The following is a 24752-nucleotide window of genomic DNA, read 5'->3' as shown; positions in this document are numbered from 1 at the left end:
TTTCGCTGAAGCATAAACTCTACGGAGAACTTCTGAATGCGAAAAAAAAACTCGCGTACAAAATTTATTTATAAATTATTGTAACATGCACAAGGCAACAGTTATTCTGTTCTCAGACGCGTTACAACTCTAATCGGATAATTGGCTTCGTTCAATTAATGTTCGGCAAATTAATATTATCAACAGCAACAACATCAAAAATTAAACATGTTTTTTGTATTAGCATTGCTGGTGACGATTTCATTTGAAGTACGCCAAAAGGTAAAATAAAAAAAAACAATTTTTGTTAAGTGTTGGAAAAACAAAAGTAAAAACTCCCACGTCTATGAGACACGAACCGAACCTCCCTCTCTGATGTATGGGGTCTATTTTGTTGTTGGTAACTGACCTAATCTAATAAAACAACAAAAATATCTACGATGATGATTTGAAATATTTGTTGCTATTTTGTTTTCAATGAGACCGAATTAATTATATGGTTATTACATGCAATACAGTGGAACATGGCTACGATGCATAATTCGGAAATGAAATTTCCGGTGTTTCACGGCCTGAATATATTTTTTTTACTCTATAAATCTTCAAAATCTCAAGTGAATTTTTATTTGTGGATCCAGTATAATCACGTTCCACTCTATGACTATAAAAAACAATAATTACAAAAACAAATATAAAAATAAAACCATAATAAAAAAGTGAATGTTTGTTGAAGTTCCAATGAACTTGTTCCTATCGCATTCGGGGTTGCTGTCGGACAAGATTCGTGATTATTTATTGTGTGTGTTTAAAATTTCATAATGCATTTGCATATCTATTAAATGGTCGGTGACAAACATTTTTCTTTACGTTGATTTTTAAAATGTGGAATGTGGAGCTCTAGTGACCCCCTCATCACCATTTGGGACCTGTACAAAACTCCCCAATACCTACTCAGACCTTTTGCGAACTTCTTATCACTTTTTCCAACTTCTACAGAGCTCATCAATACCAACTTGGACCTCTTAAAACCCCTCGAACATATTCAGACTAGCTACCTTCTTATCACCAGTTGGGATGTCTACAAAACTTCTCAATACCAAGTTAAACCTCTATAGAGCTCCTCATCTCCTATTAGGACCTCTGTTCAGCTCTCTACCTACTAAAACCTTTAGCGAACTTCTCATCGCCTTATCGAACTTCTACAGAGCTCCTAATATCAACGTTGACCTCTGTAGAGCTTCTTCTTACCTACTAAGACGTGTAGCTGCCCTTCATCACCAGTTAATACCTCAACAATGCTACACAACTCACGCCCTTCATCACCAGTTAATACCTCAACAATGCGAAGTCCTCATAACAGTTTTGAACCTCTACAAAGCTCCTGAATACTAATTTCGACTTCTCCAAGCCTTTTAATGCCTACCTTGACCTCTAGCGAACTTATCATGAATTGACCGAACCTCCTAAAAGTTCGTCAATACTAGTTCGGAACTCTGTAGAGCTCCCCCATACCTACTCAAAACTCCAGCGACTCCTCTCCTCTAATTACCGTTCGAGATCTGTACAAAACTTCTCAATACTAACTCAGACCTCTAGCGTCCTTATTATCACTTCTTCGAACTTCTACAGAGCTCATCAATACCAACATGAACCTCTATAGAGCTCCGTACATATTCAGACCTCTAGCTACCTTATTACTTCCTCTCCTCTAATTACCGTTCGAGATCTGTACAAAACTTCTCAATACTAACTCTGACCTCTAGCGTCCTTATTATCACTTCTTCGAACTTCTACAGAGCTCATCAATACCAACATGAACCTCTATAGAGCTCCGTACATATTCAGACCTCTAGCTACCTTATTACTTCCAGTTGGAATCTCTGCATTAACTTGGACCTCTATAGAGCTCCTCAACACATGTTCGGACCTAAACTGTTACAGCTCATCCATACCAATAAGACCTCTAGCGAACTTCTCATCACTTGTTAGAACTTCTAAAGACCTTCTCAATAACAATTTGGACGTCGATAGAGCTCCGACGTACCTATCCAGACTTCAAAATACCTTGACTGACCTAAATCGACCTTCTCATTGCTGATTCGAACTTCTACAAAGCCCCCAATAACAACTTGGGCCTCTGGAGAAATCATCCTTACCTACTACCACCTCTAGCAAACTTCTCATCGCTTGTTCGAACCTCTACAAAGCCCCTTTATACCATCATCGACCTCCACAAAACTCCTCAATACCTACATAGACCTCTAGCGAACTTCTCATCAGTTGTTCGAACATCTACAGAGCTCCTCAATACTAGCTTGAACATCTGCAGAGCTCATCCCTACCTACATGGACCTCAAGCGAATCGTTCATCACCAGTTTGGACTTCTGCAAACCTCCAAAATACCTACATTGACCTTCTCAGCATTTGGTCGGACCTAAAAAAGCTCTTGAATACCATCATCGACCCCTGTAAAGCTTCTCATTACCTACTTAGACCTCTAGCAACCTTTTCATCCCCACTTGAGACCTCTACAGAGCCCCTCCAACCTCCTCAGACCTCTATCGACCTTATTAAACAAAGCTCCTGAATACCATCATCGACCCCTGTAAAGCTTCTCATTACCTACTTAGGCCTCTAGCGACCTTTTCATCCCCACTTGAGACCTTTACAGAGCCCCTCCAACCTATTCAGACCTCTATCGACCTTATTATCACTTGTTCGAACTTCTACAAAGCCTCTCAGTTTGGACCTCTATATAGCTCATCCTTACCTACTCAGACGTCTAGCAATCCTCTTGTTACCAATTGAAACTTAAACAGATCTCCTAAATATTTACTCTGACCTCTCATCATTTGGTCGAACCTCTACAAAGCTCCTCAACATCAAAAAGGGCATTTGTAGACCTCCACCTTACATACTCGGACCTCGAGTGACCCTCTTATCACCAGTTGAAACTTCTACAGACCTCCTAAATATCCATTCTGACCTCTATAGTCCTTAATATTACTTGTTCGAACCTCTATAGATTTCCTCATTACATTGGTCGAATCTCTTCAAAGTTCATCCATTTTCTCTTGGACCTTTATAGACCTCCTCCTTACATACTCGGACCTCCAGCGAACCTCTTATCACCAGTTGGGACTGCTACAGACCTCCTAAATACCTATTCTGACTTCTATACATCTTCATTCACTTGTCCGAACCTCTACATACTCAGTTCTTTACCGAATCTCATCCTTTTCGGCCCCTTTTAATCCTCCAATTCTCATTTTTTCTATTCTACACTCAGATTTATTGAATTTTCTGTTCGATTCGTATTACAAATATGGTAATTTCCGATTGTGGATCGGCTACTTTCCCAATATTGTGGTTACGGATAACAAGGATATGGAGGTAGGAAAATGTTCTACATTATAATTATTTATGAAACTAATATAACCTCCCTCATTTCCTCAGTACATCCTCTGCAGTAATAGCCTCATCGACAAATCCGATATGTATGATATTTTGAAAATCTGGCTGGGAGAAGGTCTGGTCAATAGTAACGGATCGAAATGGCATAAACGTCGTAAAATGATCACGCCATCATTTCATTTTAAAATTTTACAAGATTTCCATATTACGATGACGGCAAATGCTGGGAAATTTGCCGAAAAGCTGAAAGAAGTTTCGCGAGATGGTGCGGCATTTGATTTTCAAAAATTGGTTCATAATTTGACATTGGATGTTATGTGCGGTAAGTAAGGGGGACATTTCTTAGGAAGGCCTGAATTATATTGGTGTATTTTCTATTTTTCAGAAACGGCCATGGGAGTACCGATCAACGCCATGGATAATCCGCATTCGGAATTTGTTAAGGCGTTGGATTTGTAAGTTCTATATTTATCATCTCTTCAGACCTTATCTAAATATGAAATTTCTCTATTGATCTCTTAATGTATCCTCCTCATTGGGACCTATATAGCCATCCTATTCACCGGACCCTTTATATCTACATCGAATCCACTCATACTTCTGTTAACACCTTTTCAGACCTCTGTGAGACCTGTGATCAACTCTTTGAACCTCTATAGGGATCCCTACCACCTAATCGGACCCCTACCTCTATTTTATAGAGCCTCACATATTTTATTGGGACTTTATCGCCTTATTCATTACCTTTTCGAAACCGAAGAGCTGTTCTCTGCACCTATTTTTTCTGACAAACTATTTTGACAGATATAAAATTCATCCGAGCACCTCACCAATTTTGGCCCACAACACATATAGGAAGCTACATCGAATATTTTATCACCTATTTGGACCAATATTGATTTTTTTCTCTTTCAGTATTACAGAAATCTGCCTAATGCGAATGTTTAATCCGATAAAGCGTAACATGAACATCTATCAATTCTTTCCGGAATGTAAGAAGTTACACAAGGCTGTCGGTGTTTTCAAGGATTTTACATATAATGTAAGTAGACAAATGTTCGACTCTCAATTTCTCAATAGAGCTTTTCATTAAAAACTTGGAATTAAAAGACTCCTGACCTCTTCCAGCCTCCTCATCATCTATACGAACTTCTACTGAGATCCTAAATACCAACTTAGAGCTCATCTTTAACTATTCAGAATTTTAGCGGTCTCCACATCACCTATTCGGACTTCTAGAGACTTCTTTCTTCTCATCATCTGTTCGGACCTCTAAAAAGTTCCTCATTACATATTTGGAATATTAAAAATTTCGCTTTACTTTTAAAGACATCTATGTACCACCACATCGATTGTTAGAAACTCTATAGAGCTCGTCAATACCTACTAAGACCTATATAGACCTTCTTCATGCTTATTATGACATTAAGGGACCTCTATATCACCTGTTCAGACCACCATAAAGCTCCTATTTACCTTCTTACATCTCGAAAAACCTTCTCATTAGCAGTCCGATCCTCTATAAAGCTCATCAGACCAACTCTGTCTTCCTCTTCACCTGTTCGGACCTCTTGTGGGTTCTTCATCGTCTGTTCTGACATTTATAGAACTCCTCCTTGCCTATTCAGACCTCTAGCGATCTTCTCGTCACCTTTTCCGATCTCCATAGGGTTCCAGCTAATATTCTCAGACCTCTAGTGACCTCATAATCAGCTGTTCGAACTTCTATAGAGCTCCTCAATACGTATTCGGACCTCTATAAAACTCCTCTTTACATATTTGTTCCGCCTTACTTACTCAGACATCTCGCATCCTCTACAGAGCTCCTCCTTACTTACGTAGGCCTCAATTGACTTCCTAATCAGCTGTTCGAACCTCTGCATACAAAAAGGAACTCTTCATGTCCTTTTTGGACATAATATTTGGAATATTAAAAGCTCCGCTTTATGTACTGAAACAACTAGCGACCTCCTCATCGCCCGTTTTAACCTCTGGAGAGCTCGTCAATATCAGTTGAACCACCATACACCTCCTCCTTGCCTACTCATACTTCTAATCAGATGTAAGAAACTCTCAGACTTCAAGGGAACTCTTCATAAAACTGTTCGGACCTCTATAAAGCTCCTCAAATATAAGTAAATCCGCCTTACCTAGTTAGACCTCTTACCATCTCGTCATCGTCTATTCAAATCTCTATAAGGCTCTCCAATACCTACCAGGGCCTCTATAGAACTTATCCTTGTCTATTAAGACCTCTAGTGGTATCCACATCACTTGTTATGGCCTCTATAGAGCTCTATACAGCACCTCAACACCTACGCAGTCTTTAAGCTATCCTTATCCTTATTTTTTCGATTTTCAGATTATCGAAAAGCGCATGCAAATGCGTTTGGGGCAAAATCTACCCGACAGCTCAACAGAATCTCATGATGTCTTTACAAAACATCGTCATGCCTTTTTGGATACGATGCTATCGGCCAACATTGATGGACGTCCTTTGACCCCTGAAGAGATCTACGAAGAGGTGTCCACATTTATGTTTGCGGTAACTATAAGGGCCAATATTTTATTTTTTTGAATTTTTAATAAATAAGTTTTATTTTTTAGGGTCAGGATACCACCAGTTCCGCCTTGACCTTTGCCGTATTTCTGCTATCCCGCCACCCTGAGGTGCAAAAGAAAGTTTTCGAAGAACAACAACGAATTATGTTTGATGATTTACAGCGTGATGCTACTTTTCAGGAGCTGAGCGAAATGAAATATATGGATATGGTACTAAAAGAGACTCTGCGGATTTATCCCAGTGTGCCGCTAGTAGCCCGAGCTGTACAGGAGGATATTACCATGAGTAAGTTTGAGATTAAAAAAATATTACAAATTATTTCATTGAAAAATTAGGGGAGAAATGTTGAGAATTATCATTCTCTCCCTCTCTCTTTCTCTCTCTTGAAATCTCTCAAGTGAGAATTTTTCCGTAGAGAGAACATTTGAAATAATACTCTCCCTTATCTTTTATTTCAGACGGCAAATTCGTACCCAAAGGAACCACGTTGCTTCTTTTCCTCATGTCATTGGGTTATAATGAGCGTAACTTTCCCGATCCCTATCGCTTTGATCCGGAACGTTTTAATAGCCTTCATGAACGTGCCACTGGCTACAATCCTTTTGAGAGTGTACCCTTCAGTGCAGGGCCACGTAATTGTGTGGGCCAGAAATATGCCATATTGGAATTTAAAACTGTGCTCTCGAAAATTGTTCGCCAATTTGAAATATTACCAGCATTGGATGAATTAGTGTCGCAGGATGGATATGTTTCGACCTATTTTGGACCCCATAAGAAGTTGGAAAACGGGAGAGCATCACAATATGAACCGATACTATCGACAGTTTTGACACTTAAATCAGCAAATGGGGTGTTTATACGTATAAAAGAGAGAAAATAATATGAATAAAAATAATTAAAATCGGAAGTTTGTTATTCAAATTTTTTTGAGATATTAAAAAAAAATCACGCCAATGTTGGCTGCTGGAAAAAATATTTTTAAACCAGTAAGGAAGTAAGACTTATATATGGGAGCTATATCTAAATCTGAACCGATTTTCATGAAATTTAACACACATCTTTCCAGACTTAATTCAGAACGCTATGCCAAATTTCATGCAACTCGAAGGATATATAGGGGCTTTGGTGCACCATTTACCTTAAATCGTGCGAAAATATATATGGGAGCTATATTAAAATCTGAACCGACTTTCACGAAAATATATATGTGAGCTATATCTAAATCTCAACCGATTTTCACGAAATTTAACACACATAATTTTGGACCCAATTCAATACCCTTTGCCAAATTTCGTGCAAATCGAAAGATATATAGGGACTTTGGTGAACTATTTACCTTAAATCGGACGAAAATATACATGGGAGCTATATGTAAATCTGAACCGATTTTCACGAAACTTAGCACACATCATTCTAAGCTCAATTCAGTACGCTGTGCCATATTATGTGCAAATCGAAAGATATATGGGGACTTTGGTACACCATTTACATAAAATCGGACAAAACTATATATGGGAGCTATATCTAAATCTATACCGATTTTCGCGAAACTTAGCACACATCATTCTAGATTGAATTCAGTACGATGTGCCATATTTCGTGCAAATCGAAAGATATATAGGGACTTTGGTACACTATTTACACAAAATCGAACGAAAATATATATGGGAGCTATATTTAAATCTGAATCGATTTTCTCGAAACTTGACACACGTCATTTTATACTCAATTCAGTACACTATGCAAATTTTCGTAGAAATCGAATGATATATGGGTACTTTGGTGCAGGATTTACATAGAAGCGGACCAAACTATATATGGGACCTATATCTAAATCTGAGCCGATTTTCACGAAATTTAACACACATCTTTCCAGATTTAATTCAGTACGCTTTGCCATATATCGTGCAAATCGAAAGATATTTAGAGTTTTTGGTGCACCATTTACATTAAATCGGACGAAAATATATACGGGAGCTATGGCAAAATCTGAACAGATTTTCACGAAATTTAACACACATCATTCTAGATCTAATTCATTACGTTATGCCAAATTTCGTGCAAATCGAAAGAAATATGGGGACTTTGGTGCATGAATTACTTAAAATCGGACGAAAATATATATGGAAGCTATATATAAATCTGAACGGATTTCCACGAAACTTAGGACACATCAATCTAGGCTCAATTCAGTACGCTGTGCCAAATTTCGTGCAAATCGAAAGATATATAGGGACTTTGGTGCACCATTTACAGTAAATCGGACGAAAGCATATATGGGAGCTATATCTAAATCTGGACCGATTCTCAGGAAACTTAGCATACATTATTCTAGGCTTAATTCAGTACGCTGTGCCAAATTTCGTGCAAATCGAATGATATATAGGGACTTTGGTGCACCATTTACAGTAAATCGGACGAAAATATATACGGGAGCTATAGCTAAATCTGAACCTCTTTTCACGAAACTTAACACACACCATTATAGGCTTAATTCAGTACGCTGTGCCAAATTTCGTGAAAATCGAAATATATTTGGGGACTTTGGTGTATGAATAATCTAAAATCGGAGGAAAATATATACGGAAGCTACATCTATATCTGAACCGATTTCTATAGGGTTCGTCCTTGGGCCAAATGAATGAGCTGTACCAAAGTTCATCCAATTCGAATAATAAATGCGACCTGTACTTTGTTTACAATTTAACATATGCGGACATGCATAAATCGACTTAGAATGTGATTCTATGCATATTCTTAAAAAGAACCATGTGTCTATCTCGTTTCCTTTTGCCTGTTACAAATATATGTACAAAGACATAAAACCCTGTACCACAGTGTGGTGAAGGGTATAAAAATACACGCCTATAGTAGCTACTTGAAAAAAAAAATACTTTTAAAAAATCCACGCCTTGGATGGCTACTTAAAAAAATATTTTTAAAACATCCTCTTCCCTATGAGTTCATTATTGAATCCTTTATACAAATGGCGACCCTCGTATATATAATTTCGAACATGCAAAACAATAACATTTGTTTATTGCTTCAGATAATCAACACCAAAGATGTTCAATGTTCAGTGCAACTCTCCCTCTTTCTCTCTCTCTCTCTCTCGCTCATTCCTTATCATTGAACGGAGTGAACCTCTCTCTCTCCGTATGAAAGTTGCACTCGCCTTATCATTTCAGAAACAAGTTAATTTGAAACATTGGCAGAATGTAACAATTTTATTGTATAAAATTTGTTACACAATTTGAAACGAGAATTAATAGAACGTCAAGTACGCTGCCGCAAGCAGCTCACGGAATAATAAAAAAGTGTTTTTTTTTCTAAATAAAAATATTTCAATCAAATATTGAAAATGTTCCTGTTGCTGATATTAATATCGTTCCTTTTGCTGGTTGTGTATAAGGAATTTAAATATTCTGGAGTTCGTAAACAAATCGCCCACACCAAGGGTCCACCAATGCTGCCCTTTATCGGCAATGCTCATCAGTTGGGAAAATCTCCAACAGGTAATTAAAAAAATCGAAATTAAAAAAAAAAATATATATATATATATAAAGTAATTTAAAATTTGGAGTAGTCCATATACCGAAGGCTTTGGGCTCACCCATGACCCTTTGGACTAGGTTTTTGTTAATGAAAAAAAATAATAATATTTGAGACCGCATTTTTAAGAAAAAAAAAAAACAACAACAATAAAAAATATTTTTTGTTGAGTAAGGTCATGACATCCCTTGTTTGTATTAAAAAAAAACTTGACAATAAAAAATTATTTTTTAATGGACATTAGTTTAATCTGTTTACAGGGTTTAAAGGGCACTGAAAATAGTACCCCTAATGGACTATTTTTTTTTTTTCAAGTAGATGTCATTGCTAATTAATATTTAATTAAGAGATTTGTAAATGCGATTTATTTTAATCAATATTAAAATCTCTAGCGTCAATTCAAAAACTTTCATTATTTTTAATATTTTCACATATTTTCAGAATACTTTTGTTAGAGGTGAACCACAACAACAGCAAATACATAACGGCTAATCTATGACAAGATTATAACTGTAAACATCTATAATTGGATGTTTATAAAAAAAAGTTGAATTGACCGATAATTAGAAGGCACGCGAATCAACTCAGGCTAGAATATTGAAATAGAATATGAGAATTATTTTATTTTAAAAAATATGTTTAAAATATATTTTTGCAAATCCACGCCTTGTGTGGTATATGATTCGAATTGGATGAAATTTGGCACAGCTCATTTAATTGGAAGACCACGTTCCAAGATGTTGTTTTCTACTCGGTCTTTCCATCTAATTCGTGGCCTTCCCCTTCTTGTAAAGTGCGTCTTGTAAAGTGTGAGTTTGGTCTGGCGGGAGGTGGCCTTGTTTCTAAACTGCTTACTTAGACCATAGTAGCATCTGTTGGCAATCACAATCCTTCTACGAATTTCAAAACTGATGTCATTCGTTTTATTTATGGCGGTACCAAGGTATATAAAGTTTTTAACTACATCGAAGCTGTAGCTCTCAAGTTCCACTGTTGGTCCGAGTCTACTGGACGTCTTGCGCGTTGATACCATCAGCTTGGTCTTCTCGGCGTTTACTGCCATACCCACTTTGGCAGACTCCTTTTCAGTTTGTTCAAAGGTGGCTGTTACCGCTCGCAGTGTTCGACCCATTATATCGATGTCATCGGCGAAGGCGAGTAACATGTGTTGTTTGGTGTACAGAGTGCCATTTCTGTTCACCTTTGCGTCTCGTATGACCTTTTCAAGTAGGGTGTTAAAAAGATCACACGACAAACTGTCACCTTGTCTGAATCCTCGTTCGGTATTGAAGGGGGTACTTTAACTGCTGACCTTGTGCCACTTAAAGTTATCCTGCATAGCCGTATTAATTTTGCAGGAATGCCGAACGTAGACATGGCTTTAAACACCTCTGAACGGATAGGGCTGTCGAATGCGGCTTTATAGTCCACAAATAGGTGGTATGTATCGATGTGTTTTTCGTGGGTCCAGGATTTGGCGCAGTGTGAAAATCTGGTCAATGGTGGATTTGCGAGGTCTGAAGCCGCATGGGTATGGTCCAATGATGTCATTGATCATTGGCTTCAATCTTTCACACAGCACACTGGATATCACTTTATATGCGATGGGAAGGAGACTTATTCCTCTATAGTTGACACATATCGTCTTGTATCCTTTTTTTGTGCACCGGACACAGGATGCTGAGGTTCCAATCATTGGGCATGCATTCATGTAGCCAAATTGTACAAATCAGCTGGTGCATGCTCCTGACCAGCATCTGGCCACCAGTCTTGATATGGATATAGCTCCCAAATTTAGATATAGCTCATATATATTAACGTCCGATTTTATGTAAATGGCGCAACAAAGTCCCTTTATATCCTACGATTTGCACGAAATTTGGCACAGGGTTCTGAATAAAGTCTAGAATGATGTGTGTTAAGTTTCGCGAAAATCGGTTCTGACTTATATATACTCCCATATATACTTTCGTCCGATTTTAGGTAAATAGTGCACCAAAGTCCTTAAATATCATTCGATTTCCACGAAATTTGGCATAGCGTACTCAATTAAGTTTGCAATAATGTGTGCTGAGTTTCGTAAAAATCGATTCAGATTTCGATATAGCTCTCATATATATTTTTGTCCGATTTTAGGTAAATAGTGCACCAAAGTCCCTATATATCCTTCAATTTGCACGAAATTTGGCACACCATACTGACTTAAGCCTAAAACGATGTGTGTTAAATTTCGTGAAAATCGGTACTGAGCTTAGAGTATTGTCTGCCAAGTTTCGTGAAAATCGGTTCAGATATAGATATAGCTCCCATATATATTTCCGTCCGATTATATGTAAATAGTGCACCAAAGTCCCTTTATATCCATCGATTTGCACCAAATTTTACATAGCGTAATGAATCGAGTCCAGAGTGATGTGTGCTAAGTTTCGTGAAAATCGGTTCAGATATAGATATAGCTCCCATATATATTTTCATCCGATTTTATGTAAATTGGGTACCAAAGTCCCTATACATCTTTCGATTTGCACGAAATTTGACATAACGTAATGAATCGAGTGTAGAATAATGTGTGCAAAGTTTCGTAAAAACCGGTTCAAATTTAGATATAGCTCCCATATATATTTTCGTCCGATTAGCACGAAATTTGACATAGCGTACTGAATTATGTCTAGAATGGTGTATGGAAAGTTTCGGGAAAATCGGTTCAAATTTCGATATAGTTCCCACATATACATATATATTCGTCCGAATTGACATAAATCTGCCCAAATGAAAATAAATTTAGCATAGGTTGCAGAAAAATATGAGCATGTTCCCTCGAGGGCACATTGACATGTAATTGTAAGGATTCATATGTACAATATACCGCAAGTGGTGAAGGGTATCATATAGTCGACCCAGTCCGACTTTACTACTTTCCTTACTGGTTTAAAAATATTTTTTCAAGTAGCCACCAAAGGCGTAGATTTTTTAAAAATATTTTTTTCATTTATTTATCATAGGCTTTGATTTTTCAAAAATATTTTTCAAGGGGTTTTCTTTCTGTTCCGCTGTGAGTACTTATATTTGAATGTGACGCACATAGATATAGAATAGATGAAGTCAGGTCAGAACCTGTTTTGTGTTTTTGTATAATGCATATAATTATATTTATTAAATTATATTTGTTTAAACATTTTAAGTATGACAGGTATTTTTAATGGGAACACTAACACGTGTCTTCGAACATTAGATGGGTCGTCGAACCTAGAAGAGAACAAATTTATTATTTCTAATTATTATTTCTAATAGACAAATATTTTTTTTAGATATTTTAATATTTGTAAACCCTTGTTTTATAATATTTTTTTTAGCTACCGTCCATTTCATGTTTGAAAATTTTTATAAATATGGTAATTTTCGGGCCTGGATTGGTTACTATCTATACCTCATTATATCCGAACCGGAAGATGTGGAGGTAAGTTGCCATAACTTCCCAATAAAAATAATAAAAATTTTTCTCCAAAAAATCTTCTTGCCTCTTTAGTACGTCTTAGCCAGCACCGATTTAATTGGCAAATCCGATGTCTACGACATGATGCACCCCTGGCTGGGTGATGGCCTGCTGACGAGCAAAGGCAGCAAATGGCATAAACATCGTAAAATGATCACCCCATCATTTCATTTTAAAATTTTACAAGATTTCCATGAGGTTATGAATACGAATTCCAGTAAATTTATTGAAAAGTTGAGAGAGGTGTCTCAGGGTGATAACATATTTGATTTTCAGGGAATGGTTAATTATTTGACATTGGATGTTATTTGTGGTAAACGGAAAGATGTTATTATAATAAAAAAATTTAAAAAATCATACTTGTTTCGGTTTCAGATACCGCCATGGGTGTTAACATCAATGCCATGGATAATCCCCATACCGAATTTGCCAAGGCTGTGGAATTGTAAGTCTAGATGGATTATAATGGAAGTTATTATTAAAAAAAATTAAATTATTTTTCTAGTATCTGTTTGAACATCAACATGCGAGCCTTTAATCCATTGAAGCGGAAACATGTCACCTATCAGTTTTTCCCCGACTTCAAGGAGTATTGTAGGGCCCTGAAGGTTTTAAAGGAATTTACCTATGATGTGAGTACAACATATTTTAAAATAATCCACGCCTTGAAAAAAACCACTATAACCAGTGAGCGGAGCAGTATAGTCGGACGGGACCGACCATACGATACCCTACACAACTACCACGGAACTCTAACTTTATTCGGATTTTTATTCCGAGCCTTGGTCATATTTCGTGATAGTTTCACAATCTTGCCCGATTAGAGGTCAATAGCACCTCTTTCTCACACCGACATATTTTCCGAATATAACTAATATTCAGTACAGTCCTTCTAATTATTTGTCTATATTTCCTTCGCCGTGAGAAAAGTTTTCGGTCCACTTCATCCCAAAATTATTATCTGATCATCACCGAAGATTATGGGCATTGTCCTTGACCATAGCTTAGATTTGGTTTGGGGATGTGCAGTCACATGTGTGACTACAACACTCTGAGACTGGTTAGGTCCGTTGTGATCATCCACAAGAAGAGATACAGCGAAGAGAAGAGACCAAAGACAGATCTGTAGGGGAGAGAAGATTAGTAAATTAAAGGAGTGAAAAATAAATGAAGGTCGATGGCCCTATGAGTAAGACAGAAAAAGCGTTACGTGTCAAGGTTGCATGCTCCTAACCACTTTATGTTTCTAATTATGCTGTAGATTAGAGCAGGTTCGGTTGTTGAGAAGAAGCTGAGATTCGGTAGAAAAGGAGATCCAATTAGTCTGTGTCGCTTGTAAGCCAGGGCTGGGCAATGACACAGGAGATGCTCACTTGTCTCCGTCTCCTCCTCGTCAACACAGAGTCTGCAGTAATCAATTGCATCAAGATCCCATTTACTAGTAAAAGCCCTGATGTTGCAGTGACCAGTAATGATTCCTGTCATCACTCTAATTTAGCTTTGCTCTGGTTCAACAGTGAGTGCGTTCTTTTGGTAGACAGAGTCGGCCAAAATGAATCTTGACACGTTGCACCTAGGATCGTTATGACAAAGTTAACAGGCTCTTTCGTCAAAAAATGCCTCAAAATTCCTATAGAAAAGACATATGGGTGGTTTGATTGAGTCATCAGTTTCTAGATCGGTGGATTGAGATCCTCGTCTAGCTAGTTCGTCCGCTCTTTCATTACCCAAGATGTCACAATGTCCTGGTACCCAACACAGCCTATAGCTATGGTTAAGTTCTTCCAGAGCTGCTCTACACTTGAGGACGGCTTCGGATTTGATGGCTTTAAGAGCCGCTTGACTATCCACAAAGATAGTCATCGGTTCAACGACCTCAGCATCCAGATTTTTATCAATTCCGCTGCCTTCCAGATCGCGAAGATTTCAGCTTGGAGAGAGAGCCAGACCGTCCAGAGGAGGGTTACTTCGTTTCCAGTCGTCTCTACTTGGAATAACGACATCTACATCGTCAAATCTAAGGATTGGTGATATATAGTCGCTTAGTTCAGCGCTTTGGTCCAATGCTATACCTGGTTCATTAAGAACACTACTATGCCCAAAGGTACAGTTCCGCCAGAGTTTTTGTTCATACAGCCTTAGGGCGCTACGCGCAGCCTGACACTTAATGCTGAGGCCCAAAGGCTTGAAGTACAGCATTGCGTTCAGAGCTGCTTATGGCGTACTCCTTCTGGCTCCTGTAACTAAAATCGCGGCGGCTCTTTGAACCTTGTCTAATTTACTAGATGTCGACTTGAGGCTCAGACAGTTCCACCAAACAAGAGCGCCATAGGACAAGATGGGCTTCACCACAGTGTTATACAACTAGTGACCATAGCTGGAGCCTCGCCTATGTTGAACCCTTGAAAAAATATTAAAAAATATTTCTTTTTCAGGTTATCCAAAAACGCATGGATCTCCGTAAGCGAGAGGAAGAAGAAGCAGCCAAACGTAAAATAAGCACCGACAAATTTGATGGGGATTTCAAAAAACCCAAAATGGCATTCTTGGATACTTTGCTTTCCTCCACGGTTGATGGTCGTCCCTTAACGATACAAGAAGTTTACGAAGAAGTCTCCACATTTATGTTCGAAGGACATGATACAACAACCTCGGCTTTGTCCTTTATTACATATCTCCTCTCACGCCACCTGGGAGTACAAAGAAAAGTCTACGAGGAGCAGCGGGCAATAATGGGCGAAGATATGAAACGTAATGCCACCTTCCAGGAGATAAATGATATGAAATACTTAGATATGGTTATCAAGGAGTCACTGCGTCTATATCCCAGTGTACCCATTGTGGGTAGGCTAACGGATAAGGAATATAATATGAGTGGGTATTTCAAGGATTTTTTCCAATTTTGTTTATTAAAATAATTTTTTTCTCTCTCCCCCTCCACTAGATGGCAAAATCATACCCCCTGATACCTCAACCATGGTCTTCATTATGGCCTTGGGTTATAATGAGAAAACCTTTCCCGATCCCTATCGTTTTGATCCGGAACGTTTCTCCACCGCCAAGTATAATGATGACAAACATAATCCCTTCGATTATGTGCCGTTCAGCGCCGGGCCACGTAATTGTATTGGTCAAAAATTTGCTATTCTAGAAATAAAGACGGCCATATCAAAAATCGTCCGACATTTTGAAATTTTACCAGCTCTGGATGAGTTGGAATCGAAAGATGGCTATGTGAGCAATTATCTTGGTCCGAATAGAGAAAAACGGCCACAGCTACATAAATATGAACCACGATTGGCAATGGTTATAACCTTGAAATCGGATAATGGTATTATGCTGAGAATGAGAGAGAGGAAATGAGAAATAAGTTAAGTTGTTGTTATTGTATATATATATATATTTTTAAATTTAAATAAAAAATGTTTAAGAGAAATATTTTTTTTGATTTTTTTAAAGAATGGTTAAATATTTTTTTCAAGAAGATACTTTTGGTGTGGATTTTTATACCCTTCGCCACACTGTGGCAAGAGGAAAGGAGATAGACACATGGTTCCGTCTGTGGATGTTAAATTGTAAACAAAGTACAGTTCGCATTTATGATCCGATTTGGATGAAATTTGGCACAGCTAACTTATTTGGCTCAAGGACGAACCCTATTGAAATTGGGAAACATCGGTTCAGATTTAGATATAGCTCCCGTATATAGTTTCGTTCGATTTATGGTAAATGGGGTACAAAGGTCCCTATATATCTTTCGATTTGCACGAAATTTGACATAGCGTACTGAATTAGTTCCAGAATAACGTGTGTTAAATTTCGAGAAAATCGGTTCAGATTTAGATATAGCTTCCATATATAGTTTTGTCCGATTTTATGTAAATGGTGCACCAAAGCCCCTATAAATCTTTCGATTTGCGGGAAATTTGGCACAGGGTTCTGAATTAGGTCCAGAATGATGTGTGTCAAATTTCATGAAAATCGGTTCAGATTCAGATATAGCTCCCATATATATTTTCGTCCGATTTTATGTAAATGGTGCTCCAATCCCCTATATATATTTCGATTTGCATGAAATTTGGCATAGGGTACTGAATTGTGCCTAGAATGGCGTGTGTCAAGTTTCGAGAAAATCGGGTCAGATTTAGATATAGCTCCCATATATATTTTCGTCCGATTTCAGGTAAATAATGCACCAAAGTCCCTATATATCATTCGATTTGCATGAAATTTGGCACGGTGTACCCAATTGAGTCTAGAATGATGTGTGCAAAGTTTCGTGAAAATCGGTTCAGGTTTAGATATAACTCCCATATATATCCGATATTTATCCGATTTTATATAAATGGTGTTCCAAAACCCCTATATATCTTTCGAAATTTTGCATAGCGTACTGAATTGAATCTAGAATAATGTGTGCTAAGTTTCGTGAAAATCGGTTCAGATTTAGATATAGCTTCTATATATATTTACGTCCGATTTTAGGTAAATGGGGCACCAAAGTCCATATATATCTTCTGATTTGCGCGATATTTTGCATGGTGTACTCAATTGAGACTATAATGTCGTGTGCCGAATTTGGTGAAAATCGGTTCAGAGTTAGATATAGCTCCCACATATATTTTCGTCCGATTTTAGGTAAATGGGGCACCAAAGTCCCTATATATCTTTCAATATGCGCGAAATTTTGCTGGTGTACCGAATTGAGACTAGAATGTCGTGTGCCAAATTTAATGAAAATCGGGTCAGATTTAGATTTAGCTCCTATATATATGTCAATGTTCCTTCGAAAACACGACGTCTGTTTTTTACATATGTAGCTAAAATAGCCAACGATTAGATACCGACCAGTTTGGTCAAAAAACGTATACCAAAAATATGGCAACACTTCGTGTGCCACTCTCTTATAGCCACACACAGAAGTCTCTTAAATGCAATCAAATATCATTTCCTTGATTCCAGTATAAATGTCTTCAGTAATTTCAAACTGAAGTTCATTAGTCTTGAGAGTGTTAAAGCGTAACGATCGTGACTCGGTAACTGACAGCTCCGAGTGAGCATAGCAACAATAAAAACGCAAATAAATAGAATTCGAAATCTTTCTTTTCAAATAGATATTCAAAAAATACGAACATGTTTTTGTTGTTACTAACATGTTTATTGCCATTGTTGTGGATCGTTGTGGATAAAGAACAATTCTATGCCCGAAAACGCCAACAAATTTCCCATACTGGGGGTCCAAAGATGTTGCCCTTAATAGGAAATGCACATCAGTTGGGGAAAACACCGCACGGTAATGCAATAACAACAATAACAACTGCAAAATACAATTACTGATGTGAATTTCAATAATTATAGTTATTGTGAATTAATGATGATGCTTCGAAATTAGTACATGTGGTGTGGTGAACCGGATATTCGGGTTTCGACAAATTTAAAATATTTCGAAAAGATATAAAGTGATACTTCTATATAAAAATTATTTATATGAAAAATTCAAATATTTCTTGTTGGGACCGGTTTTTATTTTATGTTAACCGGTTATTTGGTCTTGGAACTTCGAAAATGTGTTTTTATATCGCAGTTTTTTTGTAATATTAATATTATCATTACAATGATCTCTATAGCCAATTTTGGCGTAGAATTTGTCATTTGTGAACCGGTTTTTGGTAATAATTGGAACCGGATTTTCGGGTTTTATATTATAAACATTTTTAAAGACCCTAAAAATTGATTTATTATGTTTCAGAAAGAAGCTTGATAAATATTTACTAAATTTTTCTTTGTAAATGATCCGGGTTCGATGTAAAACTGTAACCGGTTTCTTTAAATTTTATGATATATTAACTTATTAAATGAAAACGTATTAATATTATCATTACAATGATCTCTATAGCCAATTTAGACGCAGAATTTGTCATTTGTAAACCGGGTTTTGGTAATAATTGGAACCGGATTTTCGGTTTTTTATTATAAATATTTTTAAAGGCCTAAAAAATAATTTATTGTGAGTCAGAATGACGTTTGTTAAATATCGACAAAATTTTTCTTTGAAAAATATCCGATTTCATATAAAACTGTAACCGGTTTCTTTATTTTTTTAAGATATATTTGCATATTATATTGAAAAATATTAATATTGTCATTACAATGTTCTCTGTAGTCAATTTTGGCGTAGACTTTATCATTTGGGAACCGGGTTTTGGTAATAATTGGAACCGGATTTTCGGTTTTTATATTACAAAAATGTTTAAAGGCCAAAAGATTGAATTATTATGAGCCAGAATGACGTTCGTTAAATAGTTACTAAATTGTTCTTTGAAAATTAATCGGGTTTTCTGTAAAACTGAAACCGGTTTCTTTAGTTATTTTAAGTTTTATAAATTGTCGTTATTTAAAATCGTTACAAATTTAATTATAAAATATTCACAACGAAGTTGTATTAAAATGGTTTTGGAATTTCTTTAAAATTGATTCGGGTTTTCTGTAAAACTGAAACCGGTTTCTTTAGTTATTTAAAATTTTATAAATTATAGTTATTTAAAATCGTTACAATTTTACTTATAAAATATTTACAAAGAATTTTTATTAAAATTGAACTGGAATTTCTTGAAAATTGAATCGGTTTTGTCTGAAAACCAAACCGGTTTTTTATGAATCTTTAATTTTATCAAATATTATTAAATAAAAATCTATGTCAATTCATTTATAATATATTTTCAGCGGATTGTTACTAATATAAAATGGTGTATTCTATAAATTGGAACCGGTTTTGTGTGATAATCGAACGTGATTGCAATTTCTTAAAGTGATCTTTGTTGAAAATTGTTAATAATTGATTAAAAAAAAATTGAATTGTATTTTATAAAAAAATATTATTATTTTGGAACTGGGAATTCTTTAAAATGGAATCGGTTTTGTGTGAAATAACAATCGGTTTTTCTGTTTTTTTTTTTAAATTTTACTAAATACAATTTAATAAAAATTTATATAAAATCATTTATAATATTTTTACAACGGATTACTGATATAAAATTGTGTGTTTCAATAAATTGGAACCGGGTTTTGTGTTAAAATCTAACGGTTTTTATTAATTTTAATTTCAATAAGTGATTTTCTTTTTGAAAATTTTTAATAATAGATTAAAAATATTTTAAATGATTTTCGATTAATATTTTTTTGCAATATGGAACCGGTTTTTAAAAAAACTCAAACCGGTTTTTTGCAAACAAATGAACCGGATTTTAATTTTTTAGTTTTTAAACATTTTTGTTAGCCAAATATAAATCGTTTTTGAAAATTTGTAATAATCGGTAAAAATATTTTAAATGACTTTTGATTAATATATTTTTTTTTGCAATATGGAACCGGTTAAAAATAAACCTCGAACCGGTTTTTTGCAAAACAAATGAACCGGTTTTTTATTTTGTACAAATTTTCTTGAGCCAAATCTAAACCGTTTTGGAATAAAATTTTAAAAAATTTTATTGTCAAATTTATTCATTCCGCGTGCGTTAGCTGGTTAGCAATGGGGTTTCGTTGGAATTGAGATCGGTGTCTCGCTGGCATCGCATTACATTTTTTTTATTGTTTTGCCTTTTCTCTCCCTCTCTCTTTCTCTTGCTATTTCATTAATGTTTACTAATGTCAATGTTTGAAATCATTTCTTTTTGTTGTGATTTTGTTTATAGCATTGTGTCGATCTGAATGCAATGTCCATTTCGAAAAACCGGTTTACTAGTTATTGTCTCAGTGCTTCTTCTTTTGCATTAAACAAAAAAACAAATCGTATTGTTGTGTTGTTGTGATTTTGGTTTTCTTTACCATTTCCTACAATGTCAATAAAATTTTTTTCGATTCCGTTTTGAAACAGTCTACTTCTGGAGAACAAAAATAGCCATTCATTGATAAGCACAATTTAAGTACCAATTGCTTCGGGTTGAAAAATATTTTTAAAAAAATCCACCCAAGTCGGCTTTTTAAATTTTTTTTTTAAATCCACGCCTATGTTGGCTGCTTGAAAAAAATATTTTTTTAAAAATATTTAAGAATTGATTTTTATTTACTAAAAAAATAATATTTTTTAATTTTTTATTGCAGATATTTTAAATTTTTTATTCGATAATTGTTACAAAAATAATTTTCACAATTTTCGCGTTTGGATTGGTTATTATCTGAATATTTTCGTAACTGAGCCGCAAGATGTTGAGGTGGGTCGCAAAATTTAATTAAAATTAATACCCAATAACATACTATTTCCAACCTCTTCCCTTTTTCAGTTCATTTTGTCCAGCACCAGCCTGATTAAAAAATCCGATATCTATGAAATGACCTATGACTGGTTGGGCGATGGTTTGCTAACCGGTACCGGCCAGAAATGGCATAAAAATCGTAAAATCATAACACCGGCATTTCATTTTAAAATTTTGCAAGATTTCCATGATGTTATGAATAAAAATTCCAATAAATTCGTAGAGAAGCTGAGAGAGGCCAGCAAGGGGGATACGATAATTGATTTTCAAAATATGGTCAATTATTTTACATTGGATGTTATTTGCGGTAAGTTTTTTGAAGACTACTAGAATTGGATAGAAAATTGGATAAAAAATATTTTTATTATAGATACTGCCATGGGTGTCTCCATAAATGCCATGGACAATCCGCATACGGAATTTGCCAAGGCTGTGGAATAGTGAGTAGGATTTTTTCAAATAATTTTTTTTTTTTTTTGGGAAATTTTTAAAAAATATATATTTTTTTGTAGTATGTGTGCCAACATCAACATGCGAGCCTTTCATCCTCTGAAACGTAGCAAGCTGACATATCAGTTCTTTCCGGAATACAAGGAGTACTGCAAAGCCATAAAGACCTTAAAGGATTTTACATTTGATGTGAGTAAATATTTTTTTAAGTAATTAAAAATATTTTTAAAACAATTCAGTACGCTATGCCAAATTTCGAGTAAATTGACGGAAATGTTGAGGCTTTGGTGCACCATTTACATAGTATCGGACGAAAAAATATATGGGAGCTACATCGAAATCTGAACCGATCTTCACGAAATTTAACACACATCATTCTAGACTTAATTCAGTATGCTATGCGAAATTTCGTACAAATCGAAGACTATATAGGGTCTTTAGTGCACTATTTACCTAAAATCGGACGAAAATATATGGGAGCTATATCTTAATTTGAACCGATTTTCATGAAACTTTGCACACATCATTCTAGAGTTAATTCAGTCCGCTGTGCCAAATTTCGTGCAAATATAGGGACTTTGGTGCATTATTTACCATAAATCGGACGAAAATAAATATGGGAGCTATATCTCAATCTGAACCGATTTTCCCGAAACTTATCACTCATAATTTCAGACTCAATTCAGTACGCTATGCCAAATTTCGTGCAAATCGAAAAATATGTAGGGACTTTAGGGCACTATTTACCTAAAATCGGACGAAAATATATATGGGAGCTATATCTAAATTTGACCCGTTTTTCCTGAAACTTAACACTCACAATTTCGGACTCAATTCAGTACGCTATTCCAAATTTCGTGCAAATCGAAGGACATACAGGGACTTTGGTGCACTATTTACCTAAAATCGGACGAAAATATATATGGGAGCTATATCTAAATCTGAACCGATTTCTACGAAATTTTACACACATCGTTCTAGACTCAATTCAGTACGTGAAGCCGAATTTCGTACAAATCGAAGACTATATAGGGTAGTTGGTGCACCATTTAAATAAAATCGGACAAAAATATATATTAGAGCTATATCTAAATCTGACCCAATTTTCATGAAACTTAACACACATCATTCTACTCTTAAATCAGTACGCTATACCAAATTTCGTGCAAATCGAAAGATATATAAGGACTTTGGTGCACTATTTACCTAAAATCGGACGAAAATATATATGGGACCTTTATCTAAATCTGAACCGATCTGCACGAAATTTAACACACATCATTCTAGATTTAATTCAGTACACTATGCCAAATTCCGTGCAAATCGAAGGGTATAAAGGGACTTTGCTGCATCATTTGCCTTAAATCGAACGAAAATATATATGGAAGCTATATCTAAATCTGAACCGATTTTCACAAAACTTACCACTCATAATTTCGGATTCAGTTCAGTACGCTATGCCATATTTCTTGCAAATCGAAGGACATATAGAGACTTTGATGCACTATTTACCTAAAATCGGACTAAAATGTATATGGGAGCTATATCTAAATCTGACCCAATTTTCTCGAAACTTGACACACATAATTCTAGCCTCAATTCAGTACACTATGCAAGTTTTCGCGCAAATCGAAAGATAAATAGGGTCTTTAGTGCACCATTTACATAAAATCGGACGAAAATATATATGGGAGCTATATCTAAATCTGAACCGATTTGAATTTTGTATTTTGTTTACAATTTAACATGGCCGGACAGACCATGTTGAATTGTATTAAAAAGTGATTTTATGCATATTCTCTAAAGGAACTATGGGTCTATATCGTTTCCGTTTGCCTGTTACCAACATATGCACAAAGACATAATACCCTGTACCACAGTGTGGTGAAGGGTACAAAAACCACTCTTCGATTGTACCCCCTGAAAAAATATTAAAAAAATCCATGCCAATGATTCCTTTTCGTTTTTCCCCTTTCAGGTCATTGAGAAGCGTGTAAAGCTCCATAAAGAACAAGAGCTCAACAAACTCAACGAAAATACCGCCGATGAATTCAACAAACCCAAGAGAGCCTTTTTGGATACCCTGCTCTCAGCCACGGTGGATAATAGACCCTTTACCACCCAAGAGCTATACGAAGAGGTGTCCACATTTATTTTTGCGGTAAGTTCGAATAATAATTTCTTAAAGAAAACTAAAAATAAAATTTGAATTTCTTTTAGGGGCACGACACCACCTCATCGGCCATATCATTTGCCGTGTATCTTCTGTCACGCCATCTAGAGGTTCAAAGAAAAGTCTACGAAGAACAACAGCGTATAATGGGAGACAACCTCAAACGTAGTGCTACATTTCAAGAAATTGCCGATATGAAATATTTAGATATGGTTTTGAGAGAGACCCTACGATTATATCCCAGTGTGCCGGTTGTGGGTAGACACACCGAAAGGGAGTATAATATGAGTAAGGAATTTTTTAGAAAAAATTAAGAGAAAACATTAATAAATCTTCCTCTCCGTTAGATGGCAAGTTCATACCCGAGGACACTTCGCTAAATATTTTCATTATGTCTTTGGGTTATAACGAGAAGACCTTCCCAGATCCCTATCGTTTTGATCCCGAAAGATTTGCCGCCGCTGTAGAGACTCACAAACCCTTTGAATTGGTACCCTTTAGTGCAGGGCTACGTAATTGTATTGGACAAAAATTTGCATTGCTCGAAGTCAAGACAGCCGTTTCGAAAATTGTTCGCAACTTTGAGATTTTGCCACCCTTGGATGAGTTGGCATCCCAAGATGGTTATGTTAGTAATTGGCTTGGTCCACAAAGGGAACAGAGACGGAAATTACATAAATATGAACCAAAGCTAGAAATGGTATTAACTCTGAAATCGGAAAATGGTATTTTGATAAGGCTGAGAGAAAGAAATTAAATTTATGGTGTTTGTGGCTTTACTAGAAATAATTAAATTTTATTTATTTACAATAAAACTAAGAAATAAAACAAAATTTTGTAATTCCAATAATCCATCCCTGAAATAATATAATATA

The 24752-nt window shown here is 35.8% G+C and overlaps 3 protein-coding genes across 3 annotated transcripts; all 3 read left to right on the top strand.

Moving 5' to 3' along the window:
- Positions 1-3269: 3269 nt before the first annotated feature.
- LOC133323596 (probable cytochrome P450 4e1) lies at positions 3270-6837 on the top strand (the record flags this gene model as incomplete). The annotated part of the gene is made up of 7 exons (XM_061532510.1): positions 3270-3373; positions 3437-3716; positions 3780-3849; positions 4310-4436; positions 5757-5939; positions 6002-6242; positions 6416-6837. Coding segments are annotated over 7 exons (1427 nt in total), but the record flags the coding sequence as incomplete, so codon positions are not given.
- Positions 6838-9318: 2481 nt separating this feature from the next.
- On the top strand, positions 9319-16365 carry LOC133323595 (cytochrome P450 4e2-like). The gene is made up of 7 exons (XM_061532509.1): positions 9319-9472; positions 12863-12966; positions 13036-13315; positions 13378-13447; positions 13508-13634; positions 15438-15876; positions 15947-16365. The coding sequence occupies exons 1-7, from the start codon at positions 9319-9321 to the stop codon at positions 16363-16365; spliced, it is 1593 nt and encodes a 530-aa protein (XP_061388493.1).
- Positions 16366-18195: 1830 nt separating this feature from the next.
- LOC133323593 (cytochrome P450 4e2-like) lies at positions 18196-24634 on the top strand. Its single transcript, XM_061532508.1, has 8 exons — positions 18196-18295; positions 21103-21212; positions 21282-21561; positions 21625-21694; positions 21767-21893; positions 23683-23865; positions 23925-24165; positions 24225-24634. Exons 1-8 carry the CDS (start codon positions 18247-18249, stop codon positions 24632-24634), a joined length of 1470 nt encoding a protein of 489 aa, XP_061388492.1. The 5' UTR covers positions 18196-18246.
- The last annotated feature ends 118 nt before the right edge of the window (positions 24635-24752 follow it).

This window comes from Musca vetustissima, unplaced genomic scaffold (assembly GCF_032173495.1).
Source record: "Musca vetustissima isolate MV318-11 ecotype Yass unplaced genomic scaffold, APGP_CSIRO_Mvet_v1 utg258798, whole genome shotgun sequence".
Taxonomy (NCBI): domain Eukaryota; kingdom Metazoa; phylum Arthropoda; class Insecta; order Diptera; family Muscidae; genus Musca; species Musca vetustissima.
Note: the sequence above shows the minus strand (reverse complement) of the source record. Positions and strands in the feature narration are given on the sequence as shown.